The sequence below is a fragment of the Anguilla rostrata genome, chromosome 10 (assembly GCF_018555375.3).
Source record: "Anguilla rostrata isolate EN2019 chromosome 10, ASM1855537v3, whole genome shotgun sequence".
NCBI lineage: Eukaryota > Metazoa > Chordata > Actinopteri > Anguilliformes > Anguillidae > Anguilla > Anguilla rostrata.
The window spans coordinates 10,000,000-10,024,162 of NC_057942.1; the positions used below are offsets into that span (position 1 = coordinate 10,000,000).

General features: G+C 44.9%; 1 protein-coding gene across 18 annotated transcripts; it reads right to left on the minus strand.

Annotated features, from left to right (window-relative positions):
* Nucleotides 1-4,683: 4,683 nt before the first annotated feature.
* On the minus strand, nucleotides 4,684-24,119 carry cenpe (centromere protein E). Of its 18 annotated transcripts, none has more exons than XM_064353959.1 (61): nucleotides 23,969-24,119; nucleotides 23,399-23,508; nucleotides 23,060-23,149; nucleotides 22,780-22,898; nucleotides 22,565-22,684; nucleotides 22,380-22,461; nucleotides 22,185-22,252; nucleotides 21,670-21,744; nucleotides 21,527-21,578; nucleotides 21,309-21,396; nucleotides 21,070-21,199; nucleotides 20,839-20,958; nucleotides 20,590-20,745; nucleotides 20,115-20,265; nucleotides 19,932-20,031; nucleotides 19,647-19,839; nucleotides 19,365-19,538; nucleotides 19,173-19,229; nucleotides 18,912-19,079; nucleotides 18,395-18,469; nucleotides 17,767-17,835; nucleotides 17,525-17,656; nucleotides 17,263-17,440; nucleotides 16,993-17,147; nucleotides 16,597-16,890; nucleotides 16,297-16,455; nucleotides 15,955-16,176; nucleotides 15,734-15,823; nucleotides 15,176-15,259; nucleotides 14,922-15,035; nucleotides 14,486-14,707; nucleotides 14,054-14,221; nucleotides 13,823-13,939; nucleotides 13,538-13,732; nucleotides 13,297-13,392; nucleotides 13,123-13,206; nucleotides 12,844-13,008; nucleotides 12,476-12,697; nucleotides 12,256-12,369; nucleotides 11,706-11,927; nucleotides 11,485-11,598; nucleotides 10,621-10,842; nucleotides 10,392-10,508; nucleotides 10,143-10,238; nucleotides 9,746-9,829; nucleotides 9,455-9,571; nucleotides 9,132-9,353; nucleotides 8,940-9,035; nucleotides 8,693-8,773; nucleotides 8,458-8,592; nucleotides 8,155-8,358; nucleotides 7,844-8,059; nucleotides 7,520-7,732; nucleotides 6,994-7,197; nucleotides 6,694-6,870; nucleotides 6,490-6,602; nucleotides 6,111-6,208; nucleotides 5,873-6,008; nucleotides 5,376-5,638; nucleotides 5,172-5,228; nucleotides 4,684-4,886 (listed from the first exon to the last, which is right to left on the minus strand). In XM_064353959.1, the coding sequence occupies exons 1-61, from the start codon at nucleotides 24,022-24,024 to the stop codon at nucleotides 4,804-4,806; spliced, it is 8,334 nt and encodes a 2,777-aa protein (XP_064210029.1). In that variant the 5' UTR covers nucleotides 24,025-24,119; the 3' UTR covers nucleotides 4,684-4,803. The 18 variants fall into 18 exon arrangements, with proteins under 18 accessions (XP_064210029.1, XP_064210028.1, XP_064210031.1 ...); XM_064353958.1 differs by having other exon boundaries at nucleotides 10,624-10,842; nucleotides 13,511-13,732; XM_064353961.1 differs by having other exon boundaries at nucleotides 9,515-9,571; nucleotides 13,511-13,732.
* Nucleotides 24,120-24,163: the final 44 nt, after the last annotated feature.

Below are 24,163 nucleotides of genomic sequence, written 5' to 3' on the forward strand. Positions count from 1 at the left end.
CTAACAGCAGTGCCAAATTGACCATATAATATGCATATTACACAAAAACATGGGCAAAAGTACAATGTTTATGAAAATATGGTAAGGTCTTTGGTAGAATATCCAGAATCCAAGGCACTCAAGGGCAGTAGCATAAAAGGCCTTCATTCCACCCTATAGGGGTGCCATGAATTGTGAATTTTATACCACAAATTTTATTATATTTTCATAGACACGTATATATATATATCTTGCAAGTCTCATGCTATCAAAGAGTGCCAGTGGTGGATTATTAACCCCTATTGAGTTCCAAGTGAATATGTTCATTGAATGTATATTTTTTACCTTTTGGTTTTGATGCCATGAGAATCAAATAACGTGTGTTGGTGTCAACCTTCAGTTCTGTTTATACCATGCCAATGCTCTCAAAGTCTGTTGTTAATTTTAAAAGAAAGGTGGTTAATAGGTACATCAATCTTATTTGCTGAAGTTAGCATGCTAGGTTTCGCCTGGACCTGCTTCACTAACCTCTAAGGCAATTATTTTTCATTTTCCCTTTCTATCCTCACAGACATCCACAGCCCACCTTGTCGCTACCACAGAGCTAATTTGTCTCCAGCTCAGGTCCCAGCCAGTGGCAATCTCATTATTTTAAAATAAACTCTCAGGACTGATAACAGAGAAGAAGGGAAGGAGAGTAGACACAGCACTTATATCTTTATAAGAAGACCAATTGAAAAGAATTCTATAATGTCGGCATGGGCTATTTGCAGTTATTTTGGTCTCCCCCCGGACACAGGACAGATTAGTGTGCTCATAAGCGTTTGTGTGGAGCTGACAGCTTGTGTGGAGCTGACAGTTAAACGGTAAGTGGAAGAGCTCAAGGGAGCCACTGTTGTTTCTGGATCTGGAGCACACTGGGATGGGGAAGGAGACAGTTAACTGCTTCATTGCCTGAAATGTGTAACCGCATCTCCTGACTCTCATGGCCTTAAAAGCCTCCTCCCTCACCCAACTCATTTCCCATTCTCTCTTCTCTCTTTCTCTCTCTCTTATAATGTATTTCTAAAACAGCAAATTCCTAGAAGTGTGTGTGCAATGCCTGCATATCTATGATTCGACCAAAAAAAATAAAATGTTGTGTTAGCACAGCAGGACGGCTTGTTTACCATAAGTTTCAGTGAGACATAGTGAGCATTGAATTTTCCTCTAATGTTGTCTCAAATGTGTATCAAGCAGTGCGGGGTGCTTAGTTCTGGGAGAAGCCTCTGGAAAACATACAGACGGAGAAAAACCTAAAAATATTAAGCCTTGTGTATCCTCCCATCTAGTGGTAAGACATTATAGTGCAGGACATCAGCAGGGGGAATACTTGGATCTGGAGTTATTTCTTATGCCCCTTTTAATTATTTTATGAAATGCATACAATACTGCAAATGCGTTTTATTTGATTACTATTGTAATGTAGTAATAACCATGTAGTGGCTACGTCATTTATTTGGCTTCTATAATCCATGCAGAAAAAGAAGAGTCACCCACAAACATCTTATCTCAAGTCATTCATTTCAATTAACCAAATGCATTTTTAATTTCATAATTTATGTATATGGTCCCTCCATTTCTATTAGATTGAAAAGACAGAGTGTTTGTTTTGTCGATTGCTTTCTCATAATGACCAGACCAGCAACAGCAACAGACACTGCAATCCACACAGGGGATTATCTAAGGTAGTCTGTATCCCTGGGCAATATTGATACAAATAGCTTTATATGTAATGAATTTGTGACATTATCATTTTGCTGCACAGAGACTCTGAATGTTTCACACTGCAATGGTAATGGGGACGGAGAAGGTGAAAGTGTATCCAGCCATGTCAGCAATGTTACAGCAGCGTAACGAGGCAAAGGAATTCCGGTACTCCAGGGCCGAAATGGGGCCTGCTTTTATTTAGGCCCAGAATCCCACGAGGGTGGACATTAAATAAAAATGAGGATTTCATATTCAGCGAACAGCAGGACCATTCCACGCCAGGGGGCTGGTGTACGGCGTAGATCAAAATGAAACTATGAATTTTCGGGGGGCATCACTTGACAGAAGCCATCCATGTATAAACCTCTGGTGCCGCGCAGTGGTGGTGCTCTGCCACAGACTCACCTTAGTTTCCGCTAGATTAACCCCACCCTCTGTCAATAACACGGGTGCTTGTTTACATTATTTTAGCAGGGAACATCTGAGAATGTATTTTTATTGAAATTTATTTTGCTATAATTAAACATGATTTTTATTCTCCTATGTCTAATACATTGTTCGTGTTGCATGCAGTTTTCACGGCTTTGTTTAATTTTATGTTTTAAGGTAAGCACTAGGTTGTTGTGTGGTTGGCCCAGGAGCTTACCCTGCTGTTGTTTTTTTTGGGTTTAGTAAAAAAAATCATGAGCCTGTTCTCGCAATGTTAAGTGCCTCAAGCACAGCTCCAGCCTTTCTGTCGGCCAACACTTCTGTGCTGTTGCTCTAGGCGAGATGCAGGGGGGTTTGCAAACCAGGATTGCAAACCTGGGGGGTGGCTGCCGGCTATCCAGGACACAGTCTATGGATTTTCTTTGAAAGAGAGAGAGAGTGTGTTTGTGTGAGTTAGCTCCACCCAACAGAGGATGCAAGGACGGAGGAAACATATAAAACAAATGGAATATCCTTGCTCTTTGTAGCATCAGTTTGAAGCCACATCAATTACAGACATAGGAGATCTGAAGCAATTGATCCACAAGTCAAACATTCAAACGTAATGCCTTCCTCATTCAAGCTTCCTCTGGGAGCCTCCTAAATCCTAGTTACTAGCTCTTTCTAGGAGGATTTAATATATTGGAACATCCTTAGAAATGGCGGACCGCGATTGATTTCCAGGTCAGGCGAGGACAGGGGAGACAAGGACGGATAAAATAAGCGATTGGAATGGGCCCTGAGTCATGGTACTTTGTGCTGACTCAGGTCTCCTCCTCCTTTCTCTCGCTCCGTGTTTTGGCCTCCTCGTTGTGGTCGCGCACAAGCTTTTCTTTCCTGCTATTCGCCTGACAGTCAGATCCCCGCCTCTTCCTCCGACTCATTGGCCGTACATAACCCCTCAACCCCGCCAATTTCTTAGCGTTCATGTCATTCTGTATAGACCTGACTTCTTCTGTGTTCACTTGGCTACTAGCCCAGACTCCCATTAGTGTCATAATTTACTGCGGTCAGTACCGCTCGCTTTCCATCTCTTCCCCTGCCTTGGATTGTTTCCCATACAGTATGTGCAGCCGGATGACTGGAAATGCCTGCACACAGCAACGGAATTTATATGCTTCTGTGCACGCATGTGAACCAAGCTGACATGTTGGGCCCGAGGTTGCTGTACGGTCCTGACTTCTGTATCTCACTATTGATCCAAGTGTACCAGTCTAGCTGATAAAGTGTAATGTTAAAGTGTTTTCAAACACACACACACACACACCCTTTCGAAAAGACGCCAGCTCTAAGTATGAGTGTGAGGAATTTCAGAAGTTTGCTTCCATCTGAGAGATTAATGAATCTTGCCCCGTGGACTTTCATTGGCCCTAGCAATCAGTGAGATTATGTGCATTGGTAAGAGGGCTTTAGAGTTGCAGGGAATTATGCCAGTGTATTGCGCACCATAAACAGATGCCAATACTGCAGCATTAAACAAGATATTTCATATGCTCAGATGTCAGTGAAACATAAAATGTGCTCATGACTAAAAAAAGTGTTCATTTGAGCCTGGTAATAACATGGCGCTTAATAACATTGCATATAAAACACCTGTAGTCAGGTGGGGTTTAAGCAATTCAGTATTAAATAGCTGTGTTGAAGCAATTATTTGTATTAATTCATTAATGTAACAGGTTGATTATGTGCTTACAACCCAATAGGCCTGCAAGGTTCTTGATAGAGACAAGATAGTTTTGTCATTTGGAAGGATGACGGTGCTCTCCCTGTACAAACACAAGTAGATTTGCCAGGTGCTATCCTGATACTCTCTAAAAGGAGCGTTTTAAACATTTTAAAATGATATCTGACATCTGTACCAAGTGGCAGCAGGTGGCACATGCCTGAAATGACTTATCCACAGGACGCCACTGCCACCTCATCCACCGAAACAATTCCGATCGCGCAAACCCAGATGAAGACGGGATCGCGGCCTGGAGCTCATTTGCCGCCTCCCTCCGCCTTCGCTAAGATTTAACGCCGTAAGACCTGGCGACGGAGCGGAAAGGTCGACGGGTTCGTTCTGGCGGCGTTCCCAACGCAGAGGCTACGGCATCTCGGATTTCTGCAGACGAGGTGCTGCGGCCATCGGGGACTGTTTAACACCCGCCCTCTCTCTCCAGGAGCACGGGGCCAACGCGGAGGCGCTATCTGATCGATGCGCTAACGCGGGTCACCGAAGAGCACCATTAAGAGCAATAAACTCCCATTACAGCATGCACACGGGTCACCAGACAAATAAATATCGCCTGGATCGTTTCAGGAAAACAACGTATCAAGTTCATTTTCGTGGTGCAAGTAAGTCAATGACATAAATGTGTCCTCCCCCCAAAAAAAGGCTAAAAATCAAAACCCGCACGGTGCCTCAAGTTCAAGACAAAGGCTCCAGACATGTTCGTATTTAACCTGCATCTCTTGGCAGGTTGTGTAGAGATGAAGTCATCAGTGAACGTTTTTCAGTGTCGCACTTTATTGGACTTAAAACATTTAAAAGACAATTAAACGGGTATAAAACATATATAAAACACTTAAAAAATGTGCAAAGGGGACAAAGACAGGGGAAGGAGATTATTGCGTTTTGCAGTTGTCGCTCTGCGTGGGTGACATGGGCCACCACTCTGCGTTTTTGTCTTCCACTGCAGCATTAAGATCTGGGGGGAGGAGAAAAAAGAAATCATTGAGCTGAAAAGACGCTAACACCCTAATACGCTAATACAAAAGGGCATGCAGAAACAACATTATTTTAAATGCAGAGCTATTGGAACAAAATAGACTACCTCATGTGCAGGGTCAGCAACAAAACCAGGCATTCCCAGGTTACAGTGTGGTGTTCAGACACAAGGTCAGTGAATACTTGTTAAATGTTCAAAGTGCGCCAAGACTTTGCTGGAGAGTCACCACGTGCTCCACACAACCCCAAAGATCAAGCTAGTTACCAATTTCTGGACTTTCTGGAGACCCCAATTCTGGCATGGTAGGTGGGTATAAGACCTCTGACAGACAAAACATACAGTTCTTCACACACTCGGAAGCCACACCCGACGGCTAGTCGGAGCCATCCTGGATAACCTAGCCGCCCGATACGAAAACCGAATGAGCCACTGCGGACGAACGGCAGCCGTGAAACGAGCGTGTGCTACCTGGAACGTTCCCGAGGGTGGAGTTGTCGAAGAACTGCTTGGGGCAGTTGGCCGACACCGACTCGGACACGGAGCGGGCGTCGAAGAACTTGCTCTTGGGCGAGTCCAGTATGTGGCCCTCGGAGGTGATCGGGCGGCGCCTCTTGGTGGGCGTGTGCGGAGAGAGCGGCATCTCCGCCTTCACCCCCTCCTTCCTGTTCTCCTTGAGCTTGGTGGCCCTCGTCTTCCACTTGGTGATCTCCAGCTGCTGACTGGAGATCAGGCTGCTCACACGAGCGACAAGACAAGGTGCGAAAGTTTAAAATGACGCCTCTAACGCTTTTAGCTCGAGAAACCCTTCAGCTAACACCCGTTACTACTTCCCCTCGCTCACAGTTTGGCTGGCAAACACTGACTGTTTCTAATTAAAGGGGGCACTCAGCCAAAGGAGCCGCTAATTGAGCATTCCGACCGAAAGCACTTCCTCTGGAGGAGCCAAGCCTCTCCTTCAACGTTACCTCTCGAGCTGGACAATTTTCTTCTTCAGCTGCTTCACTTCCTCTTCAAGTCTGTTTTTCTCCATGACTATGCTGCTCTGGACAGTGCGCCCCCCGATGGTGGCTGTTCCCTTGGCATAGATGGACTCTTCCATGACTGAAATGGAGAGAGAGAGAAGGAACAAAAAGGATCAATATATAGCAAAATTCCTGAATGAAACTAAAACCACAAGAATGTTTTTGTTGAAGGAGCACTGACATGACTCATCGCCTTGCTGCTGTGTTTTCCGAAGGGCCTCCTTCAGCTTCCTCAAGGCCTCCTCTTTGTGATCCAGCATGGACGTCATTTTCTCCAGCCTACGAGAGGCATGCCACACATGCGTTTAATTAACACCGCTAAAAACCACTCCACAAAATGAAAACCAAACCCTACAGTCTTCCTTTTGTAAAATCCTTTAACAGTGAAAGATGCTCATGCAATCATTGGCAGCACAGCCAGTTATTTGAAGAGTAAAGCCAGTTACAAACACAATGGCTGCCCTTCTCAGGATGGAGGTCGGGGGCAAACCAGCATACAGTAAAGGCATTAGAGCACCATTGTTAGGGTAATTCCTCTACAATAAAAGCGTTGTCCTTACTCCTCTTGGTGTGTGGAAGCGCGCGCCGTTAGCTCCAGCTCCATTTTGATCAGCTTGTTCTTCATCTCGTCCAGCTCCACAGCACTGGGCGCCATGCCTCTCTTAACCTGAGCCTGGGCGCCAAGAGAGAACGTCCGTTAGCGCACGTTCGCAGCTCAGTCGCTAGGCAACAGACAGCCGGGCGCAAGGCGGGCGACGGCTCACCTCGCTCTCCCGGAGCATCCCCTCCAGGCCCCGGACGGCGCCCTCCTTCTCCTTCAGCTGGGCGCAGACGTCCTGGAGCTCCGTCTGCAGGAGCTGCGTGGCCTCCTTGTGCTTGGAGACCCTGTCCTCCGCCCTGGCCTGGGCCTCCTCCAGCTCCCCCGCCCTCGTCTGCACCGCCTGCCGAAAGACGGAGGGGGTTTAGCGCGCGGGACGGGAGAAGGAGACAGGCGAAGGTTCGGTGGAGAGGAGCTCCTTGTTAGTTAGCGGGAGCCCTGGGGGGTTAGCGGGTTAGCGAGGCACCTTGACGAGTGTCTCCGACTGCTGGAGCTTGAGCGTGAGCTCCTGGAGGCTCTGCAGCAGCTCGGCCTCGCTCTTGGCCGGGCCGCTCTCCCGTTTCTGCAGCAGCGTCAGGCTCCTGCTCCTCTCCTCCTTCAGCTGCTGGCTGGCCTGGGCTTTAAAGGCCTTCAGGTCGCTCCCCATCTTGAAGTACTCATTCTGCAGGTTCTACGAGTTAAGGAGAGCACACACAACGCTAATTAGCATTGATGTTCATGTCTTCTCAAACACCCCCCCCCCCCACCCACAATATCAGCATCCTGGAGCCATCCAATTTCTTAGCATCAATATCATCACTAATTTATGAAGCTAGTGAGTAGGCAAGAAAGCAATATATTTTGCACGGTATAATAATTTTTTTATGTTAATCTTCATAGGATGTGACTGCCATCCATAACTTTCCAGGAGGCAAATATTTTTAAGAATGTGAGGTTCACGGAGCATGGGGTAAGGGCTGCAGCCCTGTGAAAGTTGCAAGCGTGGGACGCACCAGGAAAACGGCCTTCTTGCTCTGCAGCACCAGGGTGCGTCTCGCCCGTTCGCGCTCCAGCAGGCTTTCGAGCGCCGCGAGGTCAAGGGTCGGGGCGGTGACCAGGGCCCGCAGCTCCTCGTTGGTCCTCTGCTGCTCGGGAAGCTCTTCGGAAACGGTGGCTGCGTTCCTGGCCACGCCCTCCTCCAGCTCGGCCAACACGCTGTTCATTTCCTGGGGAATTAAAGAAGAAAAGATGAACACACACCAGCAGAGAAATAAAATGACCACAAAAAACCTAAGATGTTGTCAGGATTTGAGGGGAGCCTTATCAAGAACACTGACCTGCAGTTTCTGCTCCCTTCTCTCCAGGAGCTCGTGGAGCCGCTGGTCCCAGACCTGGCGGAAGTCGTCGCTGGTCGCGGCGAGCAGGTCGCCGGGATCCCCGGCGGCCCGGATCAGCAGGTCCTGCAGGCGGCTCTCCTCGAAGCAGGCGGCGTCCTGCGAGGCCTGGGCCTCCAGCTGTTGCCTGTGCAGCTGGGCCACGCCCGCGCTGCCCCTCTGGGAAGAGAAGAGTTCGCCTTCCATAAGAGCACCACCCTCAAAGCTACGCGCGGTCAAAACGCCGCTTCTACGCACGCCGCCGGGCGACTTACCGCGGTCCGCCAGAGGAGGTCGCTGATGCCGTCGGTGCTCTTGCGGAACTCCACGTACAGGGCCCGGAGCGGCTTGGGGATGGACGCCAGGACCTGGAAGGCCAGCTCGTTCTGAACGAGCGAGGCGTCCTTCAGCGGCTGCTCCAGGCTCTTCAGAGCGCCCGCGGCGCTGTCGGCAAACTTCTGGAACTTCTCCAGAACTTTCTGGAAAGGAAGAAAGAGAGGTGGGCGTGTAAGTACAGGTGCGTGGGCAGCTTGTAAGGATCGAGACTGTGGAGGTTTTTAAATGGAGCGATCGGTCACCTGCAGCTCCAGTTCGGACTCCTCCAGTCGGGCCCGGAGCCTCTCCCCTCCCTGCCCAGCTGGGCTGCTTTTCTCTTCAAGGTCACGGATCTGCTCCCTCAGGCTGGCTATGGCTGCGTTTGCTTCAGACAGCGCCTGTAAACACAAACCATCAGAAAGCATTTAAAAACTTTGCCGCCACTGAGAGGTGAAAGGTCACCGCTTGCTGGGGACCCTGAAAAAGAAAAACTCAAACCTCTTGAGAAGCCTTTTCCAGTTCGGCCTTCTGCTGACACTCCTCTCTCACCCCCTCCAGTTCCTCTGCCAGCTTCTGGATCTGGACAAAGGCCACAGAATTCCTTTACAATTCCCATTTGAATGATTGTTCCCAGCATACACACACACTGCATACACACATTGAGGCTACAAACGTTCTCTTGAACTGACTGGCAACCACTGCAATCCATAGCAGAATATACACGACAAAGCGGTTTGACATATACCTGCTGCTGGAATTCCGCTTGTTCTTTTTCTCTTAAGGTCTGCTGCTCCGCATTCAGATGTCCCTTCTCCAACAACTGTTTCTGGACCTGAGCAAGCTGTAAACAAGGGGACATTCTTCCTTAAATCCAGGGCCAGAGAAAACAACGAGGAAACAAAGTTCAATGGCGTCAATGAAAGTAGTTCTGACTGACCATCTCTTCCTTCTCCAGCAGGTCTCTCTTCAACTGGCTCCTCTCCTCTCTCACTCCCTCCAGTACCTCCTGGAGCTGGTCTCTCTCCTCAGTGAGGGAGGTGACTTGTGAGTGGAGTTTCTCCTGTTCCTCCTCTGAAAGATGAGTAGTGTTTGTCCTCTCTGACTGGAGAGCATCTCTCTCACTGCGCACCAGCTGAAGCTCCTCGCTCAGCTGCGTTATCTGTAGAACAGCGGTCAAACAATCCATTCAGACACAACTCCTCAAAAAGCCTTATTTGAGGCTCATTCATATATTTAACACTGATCATCACAAGTGCAAACCTGCTGTTCTAGGCGAGTCTCAATTTCTGAGTTTTGTGTCTTGAGGTCAGCATTAAGCACCTGCTGTTGTTTCAAGTCCTCTTGAATAGAGTGAAGCAGATTTTGAGTTTCTTTGGCCTGTAATAAGAATCATAAACCAGTAATCAAAAGTCACCTTAAATTTCAATGCCTGATCCAGTTTTGGAAACAAGTGCACTGTAATATTAGAACCAAAATGCTGCAAGCATCCAGGTCTTATCATTCATACAAGTCCATCAAATGAAAAAACATGTCCGTCCAACATGCCCGTACCATCTCAGTGTTCTCCTGCAGGTCACTCTGTAGCTTGGTTCTCTCCTCTCTCACTCCCTCCAGCTCCGCAGTCAACTGCTGGATCTGATCAGAGGGAACAAGATCGCTTTTAAAGACCTTTTTCTAAGAAATGCTCAGTGCAGGAAAATAAACACAAGTGGGAAGTTCTATCTTCTGACTGACGCCTCAACAGTTAGGCCCTACAGCAGGGAGGGACAGTCGTAACCAGATGGGGCCTGTTTGGAAGAAGCTACTCTCATAAGAGGAGAAAGGGTTGATTAGGCTGGGCTGGGCAAAGAGTTATCTGTTCATGTGTTAAGCTGGACGATGGCACCTCAGACACCACAGCCAATCTTTCAGCTCTTAAACTCTGCAATAAAGAGCCTTTGTGACTGACCTGCTGATGAAGCTCGGCCTGCTCCCTCTCCCTCAGGGCCTGATGCTCGGAGTTCAGGTGCTGCTGCTGCCTCAGCTCCTCCTGGACCTGCGCCACCTGATGACACAAGATTGTCCTCAATCACTGCATCGTAGCAGTCTCACTGGATATGCACTCCCCGATTTTTCAGCAAAACTATTTCTAACCTGTCATGTCTGAGAAATCTTGGAAGCGCACCCTGCAGGAAGGTGTCATAGTTTCTGGCATTACCTGCTGCTCCAGCCGAGACTCCTTCTCTGAGATCTGGGCCTGAAGGTCAGAGTTCAGCTGCTGCTGCAGTTTCAGCTCCTCCTGGGCACTGAGGAGCTCTGCTTGTCCCTCTACACTCTGAAGGGAACATGTGCATTCAGTTAGGAGATGACCAGAAACCCAGAGTGAAATTCCTGTTAAGAGGAAGAGAGAAAAGCATATCTGCATTCTTCTCAGATGAAGCACTGACCACCTCCTCCTTCTCCTGCAGGTCTCTCTTCAGCTGGTTCCTCTCCTCTCTCACTCCCTCCAGTATCTCCTGGAGCTGGTCTCTCTCCTCAGTGAGGGAGGTGACCTGTGAGCAGAGTTTCTCCTGTTCCTCCTCTGAAAGATGACCAGTGTTTGTCCTCTCTGACTGGAGAGCATCTCTCTCACTGCGCACCAGCTGAAGCTCCTCACTCAGCTGCGTTATCTGTAGGAAGGAGGGAAACAAACGTAGTGAAATAAGTAAAATAATAAACAAACCCAATTTTGGGTGCAATGTCAGTCTTAAGAACAAGAACTGGTCATGTAGCACTAAAAATAGTTAAAATAAAACTGCTATGTCAAGCAGCTGTACAAATACATAGTTCAGGCAGAAACATTTTCATGCCCTATACATTGAGTAATGTTCACTTTATAAAGCATTACTAAAAAACGAAAATAAATTCTGAGGTTCACACATCTGTAAAATTTCTAATTTCAAGATTTTGCAAACCTTAGTATGAGAAATTATTTTTTTTAATTTGACAAAATGAATGGAAGTACTGCAGAGCAATGCTCATTTTCTAGAAACAAAAACCCATTTTGAATGTTTTCCAATCATAGACAATTCCTAAAATGACATTTTTTCAGCATAGTCAGTTTTGATGAATACCTCATAGGCTATTGCAATAGACCATAATCAGCATTTACAAAGGACAACTAATAACAGAAAACAAACCTCTAAAAATGTATGTATTGCATATTGGAAACTGTGACAAATAATATTTAGATACGTTATAATATACTCCTGCTTTGTGGATGCCTGTCTGTTTGTGCACTTGCATTAAGGTGTCATCGTTTCAATCATTACCTCCTGCAGCTGAGACTCCTTCTCAGAGATCTGGGCCTGGAGGTCAGAGTTCAGCTGCTGCTGCAGTTTCAGATCCTCCTGGGCACTGAGGAGCTCTGCTTGTCCCTCCACACTCTGAAAGGAACACGTACATTCAGTTAGGAGATGACCAGAAACCCCCCAGTCAAATTCCTGTTAAGAGGAAAAGGGCAAAGCATTTGCATTCCAGATCAAGCACTGACCATCTCCTCCTTCTCCTGCAGTTCTCTCTTCAGCTGGTTCCTCTCCTCTCTCACTCCCTCCAGTATCTCCTGGAGCTGGTCTCTCTCCTCAGTGAGGGAGGTGACTTGTGAGCGGAGTTTCTCCTGTTCCTCCTCTGAAAGATGACCAGTGTTTGTCCTCTCTGACTGGAGAGCATCTCTCTCACTGCACACCAGCTGAAGCTCCTCGCTCAGCTGCGTTATCTGTAGGAAGGAGATGAGATTCACACATCTATGAAGCAAGTTCTCATTAAGATTTTTCTTCAAATCTTATTATCAGAGAAAACTTAGTAGGAAAAAAAAGTATAGCAAAGCAACAGTGCCATCTTCCAAAAAAAGGCCATTTGGAATATTTTCCTACTCAAGACATTTCCTACAATTATATTTTTGCAGTTTATCTAGTAAAACTGTACACATTGCAGGCCATTATTAAGTAATGACTAGTATTTAGATATGTTATACAATATCCCCGCTTTTCAGAGGGCAGTTTATTCATGCATTTGCATTAAGGCATGATTGTTTTGAGCATTACCTGCTCCAGCTGAGACTCCTTCTCAGAGATCTGGGCCTGAAGGTCAGAGTTCAGCTGCTGCTGCAGTTTCAGCTCCTCCTGGGCACTGAGGAGCTCTGCTTGTCCCTCTACACTCTGAAGGGAACACGTACATTCAGTTAGGAGATGACCAGAAAGCCAGAGTGAAATTCCTGTTAAGAGGAAAAGGGCAAAGCTTTTGCATTCCACATCAAGCACTGACCATCTCCTCCTTCTCCTGCAGTTCTCTCTTCAGCTGGTTCCTGTCCTCTCTCACTCCCTCCAGTATCTCCTGGAGCTGGTCTCTCTCCTCAGTGAGGGAAGTGATGTGCGAGCAAAGTTTCTCTCGTTCCTCCTCTGACACATGACCAGCGTTCGTTCTCTCAGACAGGAGAGCATCTCTCTCACTGCGCACCAGCTGAAGCTCCTCACTCAACTGCTTTATCTGAAGAACAGGGGTCAAACAATCCATTCAGAGACAACTCCTCAGCTCTATTTTTTATATATCTCTAGGTAGTGTCATCAGTAAGTCAAGTAAATCCAATATGAACCATAGATGTGTAAAACTCTCCATGTGAACAAACAACATACTTGATCTTGAAGGTCCTCCAGGTTAGTTAGGTTATCTTCAGCCCCGTTCACATTCACCAGCTTAGACTTCAACTGTAATATCTGAGTCTTCAGGTCTTGAACGACTTCCTGTTGTTTTCGGATTTTATCTTGAGCTGCTCTCAGTTCATCTTGATTTTCAATCATCTACAGAACAAAGCATACATTCAACGACATGAAACTTCCATCACACACCATCATGGAGATGGGAGTGCCCCCCCTCCCTGTCCCAAAGACATAAGATCACTCCCATTTCCTCACCATCTCCACATTCTCCTGCATGTCACACTTCAACTGGCTTCTGTCTGCCTTCACGCCCTCTAGCTCCTCATTAAGCTGTTGGATCTGAAGCACAGAATCAAGACCATGTTCAAAATCAACCGCACATTAATGATCTGCCAACACACCCTGTGTGAGGGAACCGCCGTGACTAACCTGCTGTTGAAGCTCAGCTTGTTCGCTTTCTCCCAGGGCCTCATGCTCTGAAGCCAGATGCTTTTGCTGTCTCAGTTCCTCATGGATCTGCACCACCTGAAATCAAATTGATTTCCTCATCAAAGGCATGCCCAGTGTCTGACATAAAGAGATAATGCAAAGAGGAAGCCCATCATGGTTTCATGACATGTACTGTAGCACTTCTGATGCTGACCATCTCCTCCTTCTCCTGCAGGTTCACCTTCAGCTGGTTCCTGTCCTCTCTCACTCCCTCCAGTATCTCCTGGAGCTGGTCTCTCTCCTCAGTGAGGGAGGTGACATGTGAGCGGAGTTTCTCTTGTTCCTCCTCTGAAAGATGACCAGTGTTTGTCCTCTCTGACTGGAGAGCATCTCTCTCACTGCGCACCAGCTGAAGCTCCTCATTCAGCTGCGTTATCTGTAGAACAGGGGTCAAACAATCAATTTAGACAACTCTTCAAATGAGACTCCTTCGTAACATTTTACATTTGACATCTGAAGGGCAAACCTGTTGTTCAAGTTGGCTCTCAATTTCAGAGCTTTGTTTCTTCAGCTCAACATTAAGTTGCTGCTGTTGTTTCAGCTCCTCTTGGATTGAGTGAAGCAGATTTAGGGTTTCTGTGGCCTGCAATGTGAATGAGAAAAAATAATCAAAAGTCTGTGTGACTGAGTCAAACATCCAGTGACCCTGGATACTACGCTACAGTACACTTAAACACCATTTACGCAAGCATCTTACTTGATCTTGAAGGTCGTCTGTGTTGGGTTGGTCCCTGTCACAGACAACACTGCTCACGGCAGTCACCGACTCCACCTGTGCAACCTGAGTCTCCAAGTGTTGAATATTTTCCTGTTGGGATCTCATTAAGTCTTCAGCAGCCCTCAGCTCCTCTCGATTCTCGATCATCTGCAGATAAGCATTTCCTCAGGGGATTAAAATGATAACATGGGTAAAACTAGATCATTTCTAATGGTTATTGAACACGAACACTAAGATATAACTCATCAGCCCCCAAAGGTTACATTTTTCCAGGACAGAAAATGATTTTACATTGTAAGAGAAAAGAAATACATAAGCTCAGAGACGTGACATATTACACAAACACGGTCAGTACCGCACATCGTAAACAGACAAAAGTTCTGCAGTATTTCAGCTCCATAATTTCTGTACCATCTCCTCTTTCTCCTGCAGTTCTCCCTTCAGCTGGTTCCTCTCCTCTCTCACTCCCTCCAGTATCTCCTGGAGCTGGTCTCTCTCCTCAGTGAGAGAGGTGACATGCAAGCAAAGTTTCTCCTGTTCCTCCTCTGAAAGATGACCAGTGTTTGTCCTCTCTGATAGGAGAGCATCTCTCTCACTGCGCACCAGCTGAAGCTCCTCACTCAGCTGCTTTATCTGAAGAACAGTGGTCAAAACAATCCATTCAGACAACTCCTCAAAAAGCCTCACTTGAGACTCATTCCTAAGTATACTAAGCAATAGTATACTAAGCATACTTGATATAAACATTAATTGTACTTCAAACATTTTTAAGTATAAAATGGTATACTTCAGCATACTATTTTTTAACACGTCATAGCATTTAACATTTTTCATCTGAAGTGCGAACCTGTTCTAGATGGCTCTCAATATCTGAGCTTTGCATCTTGAGGTCAGTGTTAAGTTGCTGCTGTTGTTTTAACTCCTCTTGGGTAGACTGAAGCAGATTTTTAGTTTCTGTGGCCTGTAATAAGAATTATAAAAAATTAAATAAGTTTGATCCAGTTTTGAAAATAATTGGCATTAGACCCAAAGTGCTGCAAGTATACAGGTCTTATTATTCACAGAAGTCTATCGAATGAAAAAAGTCCAACAAGTCCTCACCGTCTCCATGTTCTCCTGCAGGTCACTCTGTAGCTTGGTTCTCTCCTCTCTCACTCCCTCCAGTTCCTCAGCCAACTGCTGGATCTGATCAGAGGGCACAAGACCAAATATAAAAGCCCTGTAGTGTTTTTCTAAAGCATTCATATTCAAGTTGCTTCAACTAGCATTTCATTTGCCGATGAAAATTTGAGTTAGGTTCTCCAAGTCTATTGCACAAAGTGCCAGAGTTTTGGATCGCATTGTTAGGCCTACCTAATAAAGAGCAGATTACAGCTTTCAACATCGCATTTCAACCCGAGTGCACAAAGCTCATTGTTGTTTGTTCATTGCCTGCCTGTTTTAGAGAGCTGATCATGCAGTTTTCTGTAATGCATAGCACCAACATTATAATAAGAAATAAGAGCAGACTTGTCACCTGACATGGGTTGCTCGCTTCTCATTATGTGGTTAATCTTCCAAGATAGTCATTATTAAAATAAGGTAGTGAGGTACCATTGCCTGCAGTTTCCACAAATAATCCACCCAAGTAAAAGCAAACTACTGCAACAGCTAACCAACCTTCTGTTGAAGCTCAGTTTGGGCTGTCTCTTCAAGGGCCTGATGCCCAGAGTTCAGATGCTGCCTCAGCTCCTCCTGGACCTGCACCACCTGTTCAAACAAATGTCATCATTTACTCCAACAACTGATGGATTTGATATTCATAAATGATCTTTCATAAATAAACCATACTTTACTATATCCCTTTTGGAATCATTTGGGCAGTATATACCATAACTCACCATCTCCTCTTTCTCTTGCAGGTCTCTCTTCAACTGGTTTCTCTCCTCTCTCACTCCCTCCAGTATCTCCTGGAGCTGGTCTCTCTCCTCAGAGAGGGAGGTGACTTGTGAGCGGAGTTTCTCCTGTTCCTCCTCTGAAAGATGACCAGTGTTTGTCCTCTCTGACTGGAGAGCATCTCTCTCACTGCGCACCAGCTGAAGCTCCTCACTCAGCTGCGTAATCTGTAGAAGAGGGGAGAAAAAGATTATATAGTTCATGCATAATTTATTTTCCCATAGGACTAGGATGCCAACTTAGAATGGAATGGCAATTTAGAATGTGATAACACACGGACACAACACCTGGTCTTGATGCTGCTTAGAAATCTCTTTGAAGTGCTCTTCTGCATGTGTGGATGACTCTTGAGTTTCCTCAAGTTTGTTCTCCAAGTCTTTCACCAAAAGCTGTTGTTCAAGCAGCTTTCCTTCAATAGAAGTCTCATGTTCTCTGCTTCTCTCAGCCTGGACAATCATGAAAATATCCAGGTTTAAAATGGACATCATTTGGAAAATGATTCTATTCTCTTGTGGTCTGTGCAAATCACATTTTAGGATGATTGAAAATTAGTTTCACACAGGCATGCAAAGAAAGAGATTACTAACCTTCATGTTTAGTTCTTCCACAGTGTTGAGAAGTTGGCATTTTTCTTCCGTGAGGTTCTTCAACTCTGCTTTTAGTTCCTCGGCCTGCTGGGTGATGTCGAGATGCTGCTGGGACAGATGATCCTCCCTGATTTCTGCGTCGCTTAGCTTGGCTTGCGCTTCAGCCAGCTGGTCCTGGGCTTGCTGGACTTCAGCCGTTAGCCTCCCGATTTCTGCATCACTGCTGGTCTGAGCAGAGAGCAGGCAGTCCTTCTCAGCCCGAGCAGCACAAAGCTCTTCTGTAAGGTCGCAAATCTACAACGGCAGAGAACAAAGTAGGAAATCTTTGATGAATAATTCATGTATGGACACTAGATTAAGATTTGCAGTCTAATCTAAAGGAATAAAGAAGTTCACCTGTTTCTTTAAACTTTCAACTTGAACTGGGAGGTCCTTCAGAGCCTCCAGCTCCTCCACCTTAGACTGCAGGAAGCTCTCCTGCTCCTGATGCATCTCAAGCTCTTTCTTCAAACCAGTGACTGTCCTCTCCAGTTCAATACTGTCAATAAGATCTGGGGGGGTGGAAAGTGGAGACATTTAGAGAGTCAATTGATAAAGATAAAATGTACATGTAAATTTGAAATGTAATTTTCCAATACACAAAATGAAGTCCTGAAGAGGACATACTTTTGGGGACTTTTCCATCAAGAAGGGTGGTCAATTTGGTGTTCTCTTCAAAGGCCCCCTGTAGCTCCTTCTGTAGATCAACCTGCATCTTCTTAAAGCGAGATTTCTCCACCTCTAGTTTACTGCAAAGGGCTGTCACCTCGTTCTTCATCTTCTCGTAGTCTGTGCTCATCGATGACTAAGGGAGAACAAAAGATCACGTGCGGTCACCATCTTCCTTCACTTAAATGACTGTTCTTTAAAAGTGGTAATGGATACTTACATCCCTCTCCTTCAGTGAGAGATTGTCACTGCGCAGAAAGGCCCACTCCTTCTTCGTCTCACGACTCAACTCCTCAGCATCAGCCAGGGATCGTCTCAACTGCTGATTCTCCTGGACTAAATCTTTGCCGTTCTTTGAATCACATCCAGCAGGACAAGCAGTGAGATTGAGCAGAAATGCCCTCTCGTTCAAGCACGTTTCTTTTACAGTAAGCGGCTTCGATCGGATAATCATATACTTACAATATTCTGTAATTCCTTTATAACCTCCTCCTTCCGTTTAAGCAGAGTTGACATGGCAGACATATCAGCCTGGGGGAGGGGGGCGAGTGAAATTCGCATTACAACTTATTACTAGCTTTCCATAAGAAGGAATAACAACTTGCAATAACTAATAGCTGTTCAGCCCATAGGTGTTTGTGGGTGCCCCCCATTACCTAAGTCTTTACCAGTCATTCCATCGATCCATCATCTACCCTGCTTATTCCCGGTCAGGGTAATCGGGTGGCGGGTGCCTATCCCAGTACGCACTTGGCGAGAGGCAAGAATACACCCAGGATGGGTTGCCAGTCCGGATGGGTCGCCAGTCGCAGGACACACACACTGATAAGCACATATTCACTAACACACTCATTCCAGTGGCCAATTTAGTTTCTCCAATTAATCTGACCTGCATGTTTTTGAACTGTGGGGGAATACCAGAATACCTGGAGAAAACCAATGTGGACACAGGGACAGCATGCACACTCCTGCATGACCTTCTTGCTGTGAGGCGACAGTGCAATCCACTATGCCACGTCACCCCACCAGTCATTATAAAATGCAAGAGAAGTTCACCATGCAAAGAAGCAACATTTATGCAGCCTCTCACCTCAAGCTTTTGAACACAAGCAACAGACTTCTCTGCTACCTTCTTTATACTGGAAATTTCAGCAAGCAGTTCAATCTGGGGAGAAATCCATGAGCAAAAAGCAAAAGCAGAATTTACAAGGCAGACCTGCACCCAAAACACAAACTGCTCCACCTTCCCAACATATCAAAAGAACCCCAGCCAACATCCGTATATACAGATGTTCCAATTAGTTGTTTGTGTATACATGCATTTGCTTTCTTTGATACCAGTCTAGTACATAATTACATTTATGCAAGAAGAAATGTCCTTCATGATTCAGGAAGATGATTTAAGTTCCGGAAAGGATCAGACACATTGCCAACAAACAAATGATTACATTGCACTGTGCTCATTTCTGAAGTAATGTGTACAATGTTTTCCCCTGCAATTAAACAGCAATATCAAAATATAATCACATAATGACCAGTCTCAGAGCACTTTCTGAAGAACGCCATTTTCAAATACACTCAAGTGCTGACAAGACATGGCAAGTCACCTCATACTGTTTGGCGCTCTCCTGTTCCAGAGAACTAAATTCCTGCATCTCTCGCTTCTCCTCGATCTCCTTCAGGAGATGATCCTTGTCTCGCCTCAAGAGCAAGTTTTCATCCTTCAAGATGCTCAATTCCTGCTTGATGAGATCACGCTCGGCAGCAATATTTGCCTTTTAAAGAACATACAACATTGTAAGGCCATAGAAAAATGTAAAAAAAAAAAAAAAACACCATTACATTCATCATACAGGAGAGGCATCTACCTTTTCAGATACAAGTGCTTCACAAAGTTGGATGGTGTCTCCCAGATCCTTCTTGTACTGTGAAAGTACAAATAATAATTTCTTTTGAAGTCATATTGAAAGAGTAAATACAATGAACATACCCACATTTGTAACCAGGCACAACCTGGACAATCCTACCTGTGAAAAGACTGTGTAATGACTGTGGCCTACCTCCTCCTGTGGATCTTTGAGCAACTCTTGTTCTTGGACCTCCAGCTGTTTCTCCAGCTCTGCCACCCTCTTCTCCAGAGATGTGCTCATTTCAACAGCTTCCTGCTTCTGCTGGGTCTCCATTTGCAGCTGCATTTCCAGGCTGGCAACCTTCTCGCTAGGTTCACCCAGCTCCTTTGAAGTCATATTGAAAGAGTAAATACAATGAACATACCCACATTTGTAACCAGGCACAACCTGGACAATCCTACCTGTGAAAAGACTGTAATGACTGTGGCCTACCTCCTCCTGTGGATCTTTGAGCAACTCTTGTTCTTGGACCTCCAGCTGTTTCTCCAGCTCTGCCACCCTCTTCTCCAGAGATGAGCTCATTTCAACAGCTTCCTGCTTCTGCTGGGTCTCCATTTGCAGCTGCATTTCCAGGCTGGCAACCTTCTCGCTAAGTTCACCCAGCCGGCTGGGAGAGGGGAAGTCACTGCAGAACAGAAGTCAGAAGATTATAGCTTAACTGACTGTTATTTAGCGAAGCAGACCAACTAACTTTAAGAGACGTGAACCTTTGCTGACCTGTCAGTTACGCTTCGTATCGTAACATTGCTCTGATTCATCTCTATGTCGAACTGGATATCGTCCGGCGTTTCCCATTGAGAATCGAACTCCGTGCTATCTGTTTCAGCATGAAGAAACGGCAATTAGCAACTCAGCCAACAGACATTGACCACTATATTAATGCTACAGCTGAATGCTAACCATCATCCTGTTCCAACAACACCGACAGATCCGCTTTTCTCTTCTTGACAGATGGTTCCGATGGGCCAAACTCAGCGTCTCCAATGTGAAAGTCGCCCGATTGCACGGGCCTGAAAAGCTTGCCACCCCACGTGACTCTTCTCTTCGGAACCTGCGAAGTACAAAATCACATGCACACATGAATGCAGCTAATGATTGTTCAAGCTACCCATAAACATTACAGGAATTATTAACTTCTGCATTTTTTCTATAATTTCAAATGCTTTCAATTAACCAACACAACTTTCCCAAGGACAGAAGAAACCCTGTAATATACCAGCCTATACCATTTTTGATAGTTCTAAGACTTCCTAATGCGTTGTGACAGAATGCCATTGTGTTGCGTGTTGAAAAATCTAAGGTAAGCATTCAAGCGCATGTTCAGAGGGCCTTTATAAATGAGGGATGTCTTCTAATGCAGCAGACCACAAATCACCTTTTTTTCAGCGACAACAAAGTTGGAAGAGGTGACTATGATTTTGGTCAAGTTTCTAATCCTGTCCTGTTGTTCCCGTTGAAGCTGATCCTTTTCTTGCAGCAGCTGGGCCAAAACCTCCTTCTCGGTCGCCGTTGTTTGTGTGACAGAAGAAACCTAAAAGAAACAAGGTCAGTTCACCACAATTATGCTCAATGCCACTGACTCAACACAGGTCTGTAGTAGTTCATTAGCATTGGGCTAACTTGCCTCTTGCAGACGTCGCTTCAGGTCCACAATTTCATTTCTGTATCTCCTAAGCAGGGCTCCGTCGTCCGAAACCTCTGTGACGTGGGGATCATTTTTCATGCGCTTTGCAGCACTGGCAAACTAGATGAGACAAATAGACACAAGAGTAGATCAGTACGTTTGAGGGCCACACAAGTCAAAATTTCTAAAGTGAGAATTACTCCGAAGCCATACAGTAATTTTTGCATGTACCTGTAGAGTGCTGATTGTTTCCTCTACCGTTGCAGGAGTGATGGTACAGATGATGACAGTTTTAGCATTGCCACCCAATGAGTTTTGGAGAATTCTGGTAAGTTTACTGTCCCTGTAATTTGTGAAGCCCCTGAATGAAGAAAGAAAATGTCAAAACATGACAGGAAAACAATAAAATCTGACAGATTTTTTAAAAATGATTACACGCACCACATTAGAATGCAAAAATGGAATCATACCCTTGATTCTCATCAGACAACTTCTTGATCACCTGCCCAAGGGTGAACAAGCTGCGATTTATATTGCATCCTTCTTTGAGTCGAGCTCCTACAAGAAACAGTGCAGCAGTCAATCACGTCTGTAGCACAATCATTATTTTAGCATTAAAATACTATAATTCACTTTACGACCATGAAGCGATGATTTTTACAAAATCTTTCCCACACACGCTCCTTACCCTCAGCTCCTGTTTGGCTAGCCCTTTCCGCACCAGCCAAGTCAACCAAGTTCTATGGAACACAGGGAGAGAAAATGAAAGAATCATACAATTGAACTTCCGCCATTTTCTGTGAGGGAAGATGCGTACGAATTTACACTCACCAGATGTGACACAATGATGGCGCCATCGGCGTTTTCACCCGAAGCCGGATCACTGCGTTCACGGCTTTCCAAAATCTACCACATAAAACTCTCATCAGCAGGAGTCTGTAGAGCAATTATTAAATTCATAGATGCCAGACATGAAATGTAAAATTGCCTTAGGATATTAAAAATGAGAATAGGCAGAAAAGCAAATGTAATTATATTCACATTTGATATACCAGACACATAGACTTCTGCTTAATGAAGAAAGAAAATGCTGGAGGCATACAAAAATTCAGTTTAGCCAAGTAAAATTTTTTTTTGCACCATTTCATTTCAAATCACACAGATAACCGTATCAAAAAACAAAACCCCAGCATAAACTTCAACATAAACAGTGTGATAAATTACAAGTCAACATTAACAGAAAGCATTTGCAATCATGTTGACTGTACTTTATTTACCTAGGTACACAAAGGTATCGGTTCACAGGCAGCCACAGTGACTGCATTGCATCATGTGGCATTTCTTACCATGCGGAAAATGGTATGCGAGCGACTGCTCCGTTGGTTCATTTTGGTCTTCCCATAATGACGATTCTCTTTTAAAAAAAAGAATTAGAAGAACACATTTAAAAACATGCCCATAATAACCTCTAGCCGCACTTGAGGAAAACAAACATGGACTGAAGCCAAGAACAGAAATGTAGTGGTATTTAGTGAACCCACTTTCTCCTTTTCTGATCCAAGAGAGGGCTTGTTCAGCAGATGTCACCAACTCCTCAGTCAGATCAGCCACATAAACATTTTTCTGCAAGTACAGGCATATGACATTATTTGACTTCCAGTAAATATGCATATGCCCAAGCACACTGAAGGATTTTAAATAAAAACATACAAAATGACACACATACATAGTTCCCTTCTCGGATTTCCAGTGGTTTTCTCTTCCAGCTATCACAGAGCAAGTCCGTAACGGTCTCATTGTAGATTTCCATATAGGACACCCTCAGAAGAAACTCTTTTTTTGGACACTAAAAGACAGGGAGGTAAAGTGGAAGATTAGCCAATGTGAACAGTGTTCTCTTTTAAACACATTCTAACAGCACTTCATTTGTAGATGGCTTACGTTTTTAATTGTCTGGAAGACATCTTCCATGGCCAGTGGTATCACCCCAGGGATGCGATTGCTCCCCATCATGGTAAAGGTCTTTCCGGAAGAAGTTTGTCCGTAGGCAAATATTGTCCCTGTAAAACAATATTAAACATGCTGCTCAGAGAAAATAAAACCTAACTTGCCTAAATCAAAAATGCATAATGGGAAATGAAAGCACCACACCAGTTTTGGCCAAAAAGAAGTAATTGTCTACTACATATTCAGTTTCATCAATGGTAACCAAAACACTTACCATTGTACCCTTCCACAGCAGAAACAACAAGGGGCTTTGCAATGTCTTGGTACAGCTGATTTGTTGATTCTTCCGCACTGAAAACCCTATCTTTAATAAAGACCGAGACATAAAAATTACTTGATTTTCACATGTCTGTTTAAAGTGAATTGCATACAGTGCCCCAGCTACCATTTGTAGAATGAAATGCACCTACTAGAAGTTAAGCAGCAGTTATGCAGAGCCATAGGGTGCCAGCTACAATGTTTACTTTGTCATGGAAGGTACAATACACACCGTTTTAAGAACATAGCCGTTCTCGCATACAATATTGCAAATATGGTTCAACGCTGAGCTTACCAAAGCTGAAGGTCTTCGTAACACTGCCATCGTCTATCTGATGTATAGCTTGTTTATCCGCTTTCCAATACAAAGCGACTGGCTCTGAATTTTCCGTACTCGCCTCCTCCCTTTTTGGGGGGTAAAAAGAGATCAATCGTATCGCAAGTAGACAACATTACCTTGCTAAATAGCTAACGTTAGCTACTACAAATTTTAATGTTACACTACGTCAAACGAGTAATAACTTATTGCAATTTATTTTAGTTTTCTATTACATTTCAAAAGTTAACTGTCAGAAAGTTATGCATGGCGATATTTTCTGACACTTCAGTCTGAGCCCCATTAAATGTAGCCAAACATAGGCTAATTAATGTAACTTAGCTAGCTAAACAACAAGTACATTGTAAACTTTGAGTAGGTATGACGTAAACAGAAACGTTGGTTAAATTGTTTGAATACATATTTAGTGAGCTGGCAATTTAGCTAGTAGATACGTTAGATCAGCTATATGGATTTTTTGAAATTCGCTAATCTCTCTAGATAACCACTTAAATCATCTTTGCGCCAGCTAAAATTACGGTATCTCACCTTTGTATTAACGGTCGAACCCTCACGCAGACTTTAACTGCAGATTCTTCTGTCATTTTTATTCAATAAATGTTTGGGAAGCTTCCTTCCCTATATTGTCCGGTACCTAAAATGACTATTAAAATTGTTTCCAGGTTTTAAATTTCGAATCTTCACGTTCATTGGACGACGTCATCAAACTATAGCACCAATGAA